At 42.7% G+C, this 12199-nt stretch overlaps 1 protein-coding gene across 14 annotated transcripts in view; it reads left to right on the top strand.

Annotated features, from left to right (window-relative positions):
* LOC147018441 (membrane-associated guanylate kinase, WW and PDZ domain-containing protein 1-like) overlaps window positions 1-12199 on the top strand; it is a 324904-nt gene that overhangs the window by 153176 nt on the left and 159529 nt on the right. For all 14 annotated transcript variants that reach the window (XM_085898077.1, XM_085898078.1, XM_085898075.1 and 11 more), the window contains 7 exons: window positions 380-456; window positions 576-633; window positions 904-983; window positions 1862-2044; window positions 3656-3912; window positions 4072-4366; window positions 8017-8048. In XM_085898077.1, the coding sequence (XP_085754203.1) occupies window positions 380-456; window positions 576-633; window positions 904-983; window positions 1862-2044; window positions 3656-3912; window positions 4072-4366; window positions 8017-8048 (982 nt within the window). The remainder of the gene's footprint in view (window positions 1-379; window positions 457-575; window positions 634-903; window positions 984-1861; window positions 2045-3655; window positions 3913-4071; window positions 4367-8016; window positions 8049-12199) is intronic.

Raw genomic sequence — 12199 nt, 5'->3', positions numbered from 1 at the left:
AAAGCAATGAAAGACAATAATTACACAACAGGAGATTCAGAGGTTGAGCAAATGCAACATCCATACAAATACACGTTGTTTACTCAGGGTTTCAGGACCACCACGATAGTGCCCTTGTGCTATTCGCTGATCGAGCAATGCAAAGGGCCTAAGATGGATCGTGCAATTTGGCAGAAGATGACACTCGGTCCTCCTTGACAACCTGTAAATATATCTGCCTTGGCTGTCCTTTGGGAGTGGGCTCGAGAAGCGAGAGGCTTCATTTATTTGTTCATTTTGTGTTACAGAGTAACTCTTTTCTTTTTTTGGTGGAAATGTTCAGAAGGGTAAAGGCTTGCATTTTAGATGATTCTCATGATCATGTCTATTGGATTCACAGCCCTTCGAGTCAGGAGACAGCTATCCCCAGCCCTGCCAAGCCCTCACGTGACTCCACAGAGGAGGTCAAGGTGCAAGGTGGGATAACCTGCGATGTTATGCATCTCGCACCAAGCTCATCCACAACTTGTACTGTGCACCTTTTGTCCCATTCTTTGTTGTGTTCAGTATTCTGTGCTGTGTACTGTTCTTTACAGAGCCTCCAGTTTCCTGGGAGAGCGTGAATGAACCAGATTACGGCGTTTACTTTGTGGAGTGAGTCTAAATCTCACTACTTTGTGGTGTCTCTTCTGTAACAGCTGGGTGGGCAGAGAAAATGAGTAGGGACTGGAAGGTTGCATGCTGTGCTGAAGATTACACTCTCAAAGAGGGCCTGTGCCATCTTGTATGTAGTGTTTCTCAGAATTATTGGACACCCAACTTCTTTCTCACCTACTACTCCAACACACCTACACGTCTCATTTGTAACCTTACTCAAACTGAACCCATGACTGCATCCTTGTGTGCTCTTGATTATTCCACTAGCAACCACATGAAGCAACCACCTTTTATTGAAGCATCCACAGCAACTGGATGCAAACCACCACGATTAGCACACCCACCAGGTATGTGACTTTAACAAACGCAATCTTCGGGTACATTCCCCAAAACAACCAAACAAACTGAACACTCATCACAGAAATTGCACAGACTATGCATACGTATATATATATATATATATATATATATATATATATATATATATATATATATATATATATATATATATATATATATATATATATATATATATATATATATATATCAACAAGCATACTGGGTACACTGTGCACAACAATAGCATACATAAGGTATATACTGTATAACAGAGCATGCCAGGTAAATGATATATAACAATAACTCTCCTCTGGTGCTAGCTGTACAACGTGCATGCTGAGTCATAGACACCTGGACAGGTGCAGGTATTTGATATACAACACACGGGCATGTCATGCATGTATCGAACAATAGCTGTACATTATGTGTATGTACCACGTAACGACTACATTCCAGTGTACGAGCTTCACAATAATGGGTCATCCCACATGCTAGCAGGGTGTGCCAAGGATAGCTTGTATCTATTATTAAATGTACACAGCTGCTGCATGTTATAATTTGCTAACACTGGGTCCCTGGCACATGTACAATTGTCATATGACATGTTTAAATAGAAATGCCACTCATTTGTTTGTGTCTGAATAAGGGAATATGTACAAGGTATGTGGAATTTAAGGAATTTGAACGAAAACACATGATACACATACAAGACATGAACATCGACATAACTGAGTGTTGTACTTTCCTTGGTATTTTGACCGTTTTGCTCTAAAATGTTTGGATTTGTACTCCTAATCTGAGTATTGTACTCCTAAATGTTTGGATCATGGATTACAGTCGTTGTAGGCATGTATAAGACTGCAATTGTAGACATTTGCTGTTGCAGGGAAAGCCCTTTTTACACGAAACCCAGCTGAGCTACAAGGCACCATGGTAACTACAGCTGTGCAGAAGAGTGCTCGGGGTTTTGGTTTCACTATCATCGGTGGTGATGAACCTGAGGAATTCCTGCAGGTCAAAAGCCTGGTTCCTGATGGACCTGCTGCTTCACTTGGCACTGTTCAGACCGGTATGGTGCTGCGGTCAAGTGCTAGACCCAATGGTTCAAACAGAACCAACACTGACGAGAATGTCACTCGGTAGAGCGCATACCTCCACCAGGCTGAACAGTTTATATTTTTTATCGCACTGATATGACGGATCTGCATCCGGATCTTAACCAAAATCTAATCGGATTGTTTTTGTCACCTACCCAACTCCACCAAGTTTTATCATAATCCATCCACAAAGATTTGAAATATCATGCTGTGTATCGTTTTTGGCCCAATCTTTCATTTGTGAAGAATCACTTCAGAAATTCCAGCATCCAGATCTGGATCCTCAGCAAAAATCGAATAAATTTGTCCTTGTCACACACCCAACCTGTACACCAAGTTTCATCCAAATCCATCCAGTTTTTTGAGATATCCTGCTCTCCGACAGATAAACAAACAAACAGGGGTGAAACAAAATATAACATTGGTCCACCATTGGTATGCCTGGTGTTGGCTTAATGGTTAGGGTGGTGGGCTTGGGATCCTAGGATCTTGAGTGCAAATCACCATCGGCTGTTGAATTTATACCAGGTGGGGTTGACTCTGCCTGTCATCCTTCTGTGGTCAGAAAAATGAGTGCCAGCTTGCTGGTATCCTGTGTCAGAGTGGGGACCCGTCCAGGATTGTGCCTAGTATCCAAGGAGACTGCTTAGGCAGCAACAACGCTCTATACAGAGTATGGTCCGAATGGATGGATGGATGAACCATTGGTGGCAGAGGTAAAAATCCTGGGTTACTTCATGTTTCCCATTGTTTATTTTATCCTTTTCATCTTCAGTGGCCTATTCAATAACATTTTGCTTTCCAAGTCAATCATAACTTAGAGGATGAAGCCTTGTGAGGTTTTAACATTCAATGATTGATGGCCAAGGAGGTCATATTGGGCCAGAACAATCCATCCATCCATTCGGACCATACTCTGTGAAGAGCGTTGGTGCTGCCTAAGCAGTCTCCTTAGCTCTTGGGCACAATCCTGGATAGGTCGCCACTCCAACACAGTATACCAGCATGCTGGCATTCATTTTGCTGACCTCGGAAGGATGACAGGCAGAGTCAACCCCACTTGGTGTTAATTCAACAGCCGAGTGGGATTTGAACTCAGGATCCTCGGATCCCAAGCACACCACCCTAACCATTAAGCCATCACCAGGCATATTCTGAACAATCAAGGCTGGACTAATAGCACGGATATACTCATGGCTGCAAAACAGACGAGGATGAAGACAATGCGACATCATACAAGGACAAAGACCGGTGACACCACCAAATTGTCCAATGCACACAATAGTTTCTTACTTTGTTGAGAATCATTCTTCTTTTTACTCCTTTGTGATGAACTTTACTTTTCTTGAGAGACTATCTTTGTTGTTATTACTTTTGGTTTTTTAAAATACACCACCTGATAATGTATAATTATTTATTTATATTCTCAAAGCTGGTAGATTTTTGTGGGAAAAATTAAGTTTATTCCAAATTTGGTCATCATCCATAAAACAATGGTCACTATTATACACAAAATGAATAATCAAACTCACTCCAAATGGATTATGAATCGTTATGTTGGATTCTTGTGTTGTGCGGTGCAGGCGACGTGATCGTAGCGGTGAATGGCACTTGCGTGTTAGGACACACGCATGCTGAAGTGGTGCGCGTATTCCAGGCAGTGCCTATCGGACAGGCAGTGCGTTTACAGATGTGCCGTGGGTACCCGTTGCCTTGTGAAGCAGAGGAGATGAGCATTAGCGTAGGGATGCATGATGTTGCACTTCTTGGCGAAGGAATGGAGCACAAGGACGGAGGAAACCACACGTCACAGGCTTCCACATCCGGTGTGAGTTCCCAGGTGGGCTTTTACTTCCTCTGAAACATTGGATGCAATGGAAGCACGAATCACACAACTATCCACAAATTCCCAGTTTGGTGGACAACATATCCACTCTACAGAGCACTTAGTAGTTTCCTTTAGATCATTTTAGCTAATTGTTCTTCTATGACTTACCAGGAGAGCCCCAGGGACTCTCTGGGCCTAACACCCCCTGAGGTTGGCATTCCCGAGGTGCTCTCGATACGCATCGTCAAGGGTACCCTGGGCTTCGGTTTCACCATCACGGACACACTGTCTGGTCAACGCGTTAAGCAGATCCTCGACGGACCTCGATGCCGTGGCCTCTGTCAGGCCGATTTGCTCTTGGAGGTGAATGGGGTTCCAGTGCGTGCTCGCAGCCACAGCCATGTTGTGGAACTGCTGAAGGAATGCTCACCAGGTGCTGAAGTCTCGTTACTCATACAACGTGATGGTGAGTTAGTAATGTCGGCGGGTACAACCATAACAAGCTGAACAGTGCCGAAGGCTTGTGGATAAGCTTGTATATAAATTAGATGATTGCAGGTTCTGCATCAACCGACATGCTCTGCACGTGCAGCATAAAATGCATTTAATTCTCTACGGAGGGAAATCGGACTCACTTTGTATACGTGAAGAGTGTGATGGAACTGGATGGCCAGGAGATTGCGTATGATAGAATTACACACTTGGGGCCTTTAACACATTGTTTTTGTCGAAACAACAAAAACGTAGGATGAAGGAACTTGTTATTTGCTGGAATCAAGAATTATTTCTGCAGAATTTATACCCCCCCCCCCCACAGTATTTGTGATTATGTTCCCCACCTCTTATTGATATTTTCTTAAAAACTTATTTGAGATATATATATATATATATATATATATATATATATATATATATATATATATATATATATATATATATATATATATATATATATATATATATATATAAATATAAATATATATATATAGTGAGTCTTCTATGAGCATTGATGCATGTGTGTAAATTTTCAGCCTGATGGGACAATTCGGAAGGTTTCCGACTAAGTATGCAGCATTACACGTTCAATCTAACATTTTCCACTGGCCAAAGTTATTCCCGGTTTTCATCAGTCATATTTACTGTATTTTTCTGTTGATAAATTGCGACTTGATTTTATCGATCATCGTTACTTCTGTCCTTGTCGCTCGTTGTTACTCCCAGTTTTTGCGAGCCATGATTACTTCTGATTTCCATCAATCACACTTACCTAATACTTTAGCTTGTCACAGTTGATCCCAAGTTGTTTTTTTTGACTCATAGTTGTTTGTGATATCTCTGAGTCAATGTTACTTCCTGTTCCTGTCTTCATGATGAGATTTGAAAAAAATTTTTTTTTAGTGAAGTATGCATATGGCTAACACTTCCGTATTCTAATTGCAATTAGAATTGACAATTGTCAATGCTTTCCACTTCCTCCATGATCTACTTTGCAATTATAACCACAGTAACAGTCTTCTTCATTTACCAACCGATGATGTACCTGTGAATGCTGTTGGATTGAATTATAGTTGGTGAACTGTTGGCACCGTTACCGATATAGTTGGCACCGATATAATTGGTGAACTGTTGGCACCAAATTACAAATTCCAGGTCGCAATGATGCCGCACTGACTTTGGCTCAACACGATTGCCGTCTGCATTAACAGTTCGCCACATTCGGTCTGGCATTTTTGGCTACCTGGGCTTTGTCTAATAATTAAATGAATGGATTTGTCAGACCTGACATTCCAAATCAGACCTGAGGGTTTTTACAAGACTTACAAATCACCTTGCAGATCTTACTGATACCTGCTACATATTGTATTGATGACAATGGATTTGTTTGTTCAAATACCTGTGAAATCTCTTCTTTAGAGACATTCTCGGCAGAAAAATCCTGGCATCAAGTCTCTGGCAGATGTAGTAAATTGTTAAGAATTATGCACTGTGATAGCAACCCTTACTGCTTTACCTGGAAGACAAACCTACATGTGCAAACCATTTGGTAAAGGTTCAACAGAATAACTATGGAATGGTTACAATGAAGAAGTGCTCTTCCTGGTGAGAGCTAGTGTCAATCTGCATCGGTGGATAGGTAGAACAATGGATTAAACTAGCAGGCTTCCCTCAGCGGTTATCACACCTCAATCAACGTTTTGTTGATTTCATCAATTCTGGAATACAGTTGTTAGTTTATTGATTCCACTGATGTTTCAAAGTGCTGATAGACATCTTATAAACACATAAGTCGTATGAAAGCACGATATTAAAACATGCATCATATAATGGGTATGTGCATTTAAGATTTAAAGCATCCCGAAACTGTGTTGAGCAAAACTGCTGCACACATGGTGAATGTGAAACCCACAGGTGTTTAACCCTTTCCTTACATTTGGTGGGTTCAGGACAGAAATGGAAGAATCTGATGGGACAGGTTGTGTGCAGAAGCGGAGGCTAGTCCTGACAGTGTAATACAGAGGGAGTAGTCTGCGTTTGATTCCTTTGAGCTATCTGTCGTCTGCATTTAATTCCCATTCTGACAAAAAAAACAGCCCGATTCGAGCTTTGCAGGTAGGAGGGTATTACATCACAAAGGGCATCATCCGTCGGATGGACATTGAACTGGGTGTCTCATCTGCTATCATTACTTGGTGGACGTGAAATATCCTATTGTCTTTTTATGAAGAGCAGGTGATGCCGGCAGATTGCCGGCACACTGAACATGAAAGATCCTATCTCTGGTACTCTAAACAAATTACAAATTCCTGTTCAACTCAGCTTCAGTCGATTGCCAGGTCTGGCCAGTTGTTTCAGGAAAGACTTCGGCCAAAAGTTTCCCCACAAGAGGGTAGGAATAATTGGGATAATCATAATAGTAGTTGTGGGCTGGCTGGATTACCGAGAGGTACACACACTCACCTTGAAGCTGTGTTTCAGCCTAGGTTTTGAATCCCGACCCAGCTATAAACGGTCACCCTGGTGTTTCCCAGGCAAGGTGATTCATCAATGTGTGTGCCATTCCTTGTATGGACGTTAAGCTGGGCGTCCCATCGAATAACATTAGTCGGTGGATGTTAAAGACCCCACGGTGTCCTTCGCGAAGAGTGGGCCAGCTATGGCTGGCACCATGGCCAAACTCTAAACAAATTCTGGAACCTCTGGAACCCACAGCACAATTCACAACCTCTGGAACCCACAACCTCTGCCCTAACTACTTTTAGCAAAGCAATGGCAAACCATCAAGTTTAAGCCTAACTCAAGAAGCTGCTTCAGCAGCACCAACATTGTCAAGAGTATGGTACATCAGTGAGAGATCAGAGTAGTAGTAGTAGTAGTAGTAGTAGTAGTAGTAGTAGTAGTAGTAGTAGTAGTAGTATATTTTAATGCTCGCCTGGTGTTGACTTAGTGGCTCGGGTGGCGGTTTGGGATCCTCGGGTCCTGAGTTCAAGTCCCGTTGGCCACTGAATTAATACACCAGGGGGTTGACTCAGCCTGTCATCCTTCCGAGGTCGGCGAAATGAGTACCAGTGTGTACTGATAGAGGGGCACTGCATCAGCAACACAGTCGTGCCTCCAAGAAATGATAGCTACCCCAGCAGTTAAGCTGCCATACACAAGAAGAAGAAGATTGTAATGCCCATCCAAAGTTGACCTGAGGCCATTAAGAGCGAACAACAATGTGTGTACTGCTATCACAGGGAGACCAGATGACGTAAGGCAGGCAGATTATCCACTCCCTGAAGGTCATTCGTAAAGGTTGCTGGGTTTTTATTGCCAATACGATAGTGACATGGTTATCCTTCTGAGACGAGCACAGTTTCCTGAAGGTGGGAATATAAATCCTTACCACTGCTGCTTTCCGCTGAATTTGAACCCACAACCTCTGGGATGTCATTTGAGTGCACTCATGGTCAATCTACCACTGTACCCGAATGTACGTTTTGGTGCGTGTACACACTTAGCCTGTTTGCATAAGTTTTCTTTTTTGGCATTAGCAGACAGCAGAAGCTTGATGAGACGCATGTTCTTTTCATGTGACTGAATTTTCTTTTTCCTCACCTTTGTTACCTTTCACAGGAGGAAACTGCTCTCCAAGAACTGCTACCCAGGTAAGTCCATTTCAATCTGCAAGTGGGGATTTGTTTAATTTTATCCAATTCTATTATGGACAGTTTCCCTATCTCTCAGATTGCAATGTGATGCGAATGAGCTCCAGTAATCATGTTCACATTTTATGTTTAAGATCAGAGAGCGAGCAATATGATGATGATGAGTCGAGGCCATCTCATATTTGTGCTTCCAGTCTCGCTTTGCTGGGCCTTACGTGCAGGGACATAGAATTTGCCACATCTAATTTCTCATCAGACATGTCTTTTGAGGGCCTTCCATGTTCAGACAACAGCCTCTGTATTATTTGCCTCTGAGCAATGACGGTAGTTTTATGAATTGCGTTCAAAAGGTTATATGAACTAAAAATGCATGAAAGTCCAAGACAAATCAATGTTTTGTACAAGTAGATATAATTAGTATGAAAACGTATAAATGTCCTTTTATTTATGTCATACTCTTCGTTATACCAGTTTTGTGTGTCTCAGACTTTTTTGAGTTATTTTTGAAGAACGTGACAAATAGGATTAGAACAGAGGAATTAATAAGATATGTCAGCAACTGTGGTGCATATGTTCAGCGAAGTGTTGAAAAATTACTAACCACCCCAAATCTGGGTTGGAAGATGTGATCACAACTCGCTTTCAAAATAGTAACAGAAATGCGCATCATAACTCAACACAAAACGCTCAGACTCAATCAAATGCACATCCGATAAAGGTGGAGAATCATTTGGATCACAGTGTTGTTGGATTTATTTATATAAATAGTTGTGCACTTTTGTGAATTTTATACTGCAGAGTTTTCCAAAGTATGTAAGAGTGATTATCATACATGTTTACATTGTGTCCAAATCGTTTAGGGAGAATATTACGCAGAGGTGGGCTGGTCGGATTGCCTAGAGATATGCACACTCACCTCTCAACTGCCTTGTCTTGAGTCGAATTTCAGCCCAGCTATAAACTGTCATCCTGGTGTTTCGCATGTAGGGCGATGCATCGATGTGTGTGCCGTTCCGAGCAGATGAATGTTCATCCGGGTGTCCCATATGCTAGTATTAGTTGGTGGACATTAAAGATCCCACGGTGTCCTTTATGAAGAGTCGGCGAGCTATCGTCAGGACCCTAAAAAAACAACTAATTCCTGCACTGACTGACTGCCTGGCAGGCATTGGCAAGCCAGCTCGCATGACCCTTGCCAAGAACCTGCTGCAGCATCAACACTCTGTGAAGAGTAGAGTACAGCTCTCATCATTAGGTTGAGCGGTGGTCTATTGGTGATTGTGAATAAGGTGCTTAAGTATTTGCGCCATCTCAGGTCATAATAAATGGAAAATTGGATTCGAAGATTATTAAACTTATAGTTTATGTGATTTTTTTTTATGCAGCATTTACAATATGGGCCTTTTAATGTGTAACATGAAGTACACAGTGCAAGACCTGAGCCATGTAATTATCTCCTCCCACTCTCCTGCTTCCCACGTCTTTTATTATCTATAATAATAAATGTTAGTGTGTGAGTCAGTCAGTCTGTGTGTCTCCTCCATAACTTCAAAAGCATGAAGCCCCAAACTTTGCATGTACACTAAGGGAACTTCAAAGGAATGCATGAATGAAAACTGGGTGTTTGAGTAAATTCAAACATGCCTTTTGAAGATAAGTAATGGCTCGCCTTCATGAAAGGCTTATCCTTAGTTCGCCCAACTTCACCTCGCAGGGGTCCTAGCCGCCATTTTGATTTGGCCTACTAAAAATGCCTTGCCTTGAAAACATGATCTGCTCTCGTGTATATAATCTAATTAAAGTATATCATCAAAATACGATTTCAGATTTGAGGATCAGATCTCATGGACTAATGTGTCAAAATCTGGAGTGAGATCTGAAAATTTAAAGAAATTTGCGATTTGTATAACTAAGCATTTATCTTACTAGTACGTGCCCGTAAGAATAAATAAATAAATAAATAAATATTCAAACCGCGAGCAAGAAATAACAACCACACAGGCCGTTTCTTCGCTCTCGTGTGCCCGTACGTGCGTGGCCCAGAAGTTCGCATATCGCAGTTACGATTATTCGCAATTTAGTTTTAATGGCCAATTATTCAATTAGCGCCAACGTATTTTGCCTTTTCGCAATGTCGTCGCAAGGAAAAACAAAAAGAGAAGAGAAGAGAGAGAAAAAAAAAATTACTTCCTGGTTTGGAGCATACCAGCTCACTCTGATGTTACTGAAATCTATGCACCGTCTAATATGAAAATGATCATCACTTGGGGCATTGTGTTTATCTATAAATGCACATAAGAAATCGAGAAATTATTAGAATACACAAAGTCATCACTCTCCGGAAGCCCGTACGTTGTAACCCGTAATGGGGACCACGGCTGAGCTTCCCTTCCCCCATCGGCCACGCCCACACAACAACGTGTCTTGTCATTGGTTTGGTAAATAAATGGCCATAACTTGGAAGGCACTTGTCCGATTAATATTAAACCTTGAAAAGGCACATCCTCAGGTCCCCAGCAATATATCTGGGAAGTTTCAATTAGATCGGACCAGCGGTTGTCGAGAAACAGCGGTCACACACACACACACACACACACACACACACACACACACACACACACACACACACACACACACACACACACACACACACACACACACACACACGCACTCACACAGGCACACACAGACACACACACAGGCACACACACAGATACACACAGACACACAGATACACACATACACACACACAGACACACACAGACACACACACAGGCACACACACAGACACACACACAGACACACACAGACACACACACAGACACACACACAGACACACACACAGACACACACACAGACACACACACAGACACACACACACTCACACACACACTCACACACACACACACACACACAGATTGCTGGAATTATAGATAGATACGCTGCTGTGCACCCTCCTCCATATTTACAAAAGAAAATGTGAAATTGCCAAAGCATTAAACTTAACTTTTTCTCCTGTTCTGTTTTTCTACTGTTTTACCCAAAGTGTAACTTCATTAAGTGCAACGAAAATAATTAAGCAGGCGAAGGCTCCTGTGCGAGGCATGAACAGTGCGTGTGGCAAACGCTCTCTGTTCTCTGTGGGGACATCCCTCGAGTTGGGAAGGCAAAATAAATTAGAGGATTAGAATGAGTAAAGCAATGGGACAAGTGGACTGCGAGTTCCAAGAGAGAATTGAAAAATGTTTTCAGTGGCTACAAAGCAATGAATCCCCACACCCAGCAGGATGGCTGAGAGGTACGTATACTCGCTCTCAGCTGTCTTGCTTGGGTTTGAACTGTTTCATCATTTTGTGTGATTTTTTGCACCAAAGTGAGTGAGACGTTTGCTTGTTTGTGATGCTAATTCTCTGAACTCCCAAGGTTAATTGCCACAAAACTTTATCGGATCACATTTTTACCACAAACCCCTTACGAGGGGTTTTGAACAGTCATTTTCTCACAATTCATAACTTGTGAACACATGAGCCACCAACTGTCATGGGGAAGGGGTGGGAGTCCGGAGGGAGAGGGTGGGGTGGGAGTCCGGATGGAGTGTGGTGGAGTGGGAGTCTGGAGGGAGGGAAAGGGGTATGGTGGGAGGAGAGAGGTAGAGGGGGGAGGGTGGGAATCTGGAGGGAGTGGAAGGGATGGTGTGGGAGTCAGGAGGAAGGGGAAGGGTGGGATAGGAGGAGGGAGGGAGTGAGGATGTTGTAGGAGGAGGTGTGAGGAGGGGTGAGAAGGGATGGGGTGGGATTCCAGAGGGAGGGGGTGGGAGGAGGAGTGAGGAGACAGGGTGGAGTGGGGTGGGAGGAGGGAGGCGAAGGAGTGTGGTGGAAGTCTGGAAAGGGGGTGGGGTGGGGTGGAAGGAGGTGGGAAGAGGGAGAGGGGAAAGGGTTGCAGTTCAGAGTAAGGGGGCGAGGTGAGGCAACACCAGGTACCTTTGCTAGTTGTTAATAAAGAAGACATCCCTGATCCATTATATTTGTGTCCAAGTACAGGTATAAAACCTCAAGAAGTAATGAGGTTTGGGGAAGGGTGGTTTCCTCTAACAATGCATTTGCAGGAGGAATTTCTATCTTTCACTGACTGTAACAAAGCCATAACTTGCA

This window comes from Eptatretus burgeri, chromosome 10 (genome assembly GCF_056783735.1).
Source record: "Eptatretus burgeri isolate ZD-2024b chromosome 10, Ebu_testis_v1, whole genome shotgun sequence".
Taxonomy (NCBI): Eukaryota; Metazoa; Chordata; class Myxini; order Myxiniformes; family Myxinidae; genus Eptatretus; species Eptatretus burgeri.
Note: the sequence above shows the minus strand (reverse complement) of the source record. Positions and strands in the feature narration are given on the sequence as shown.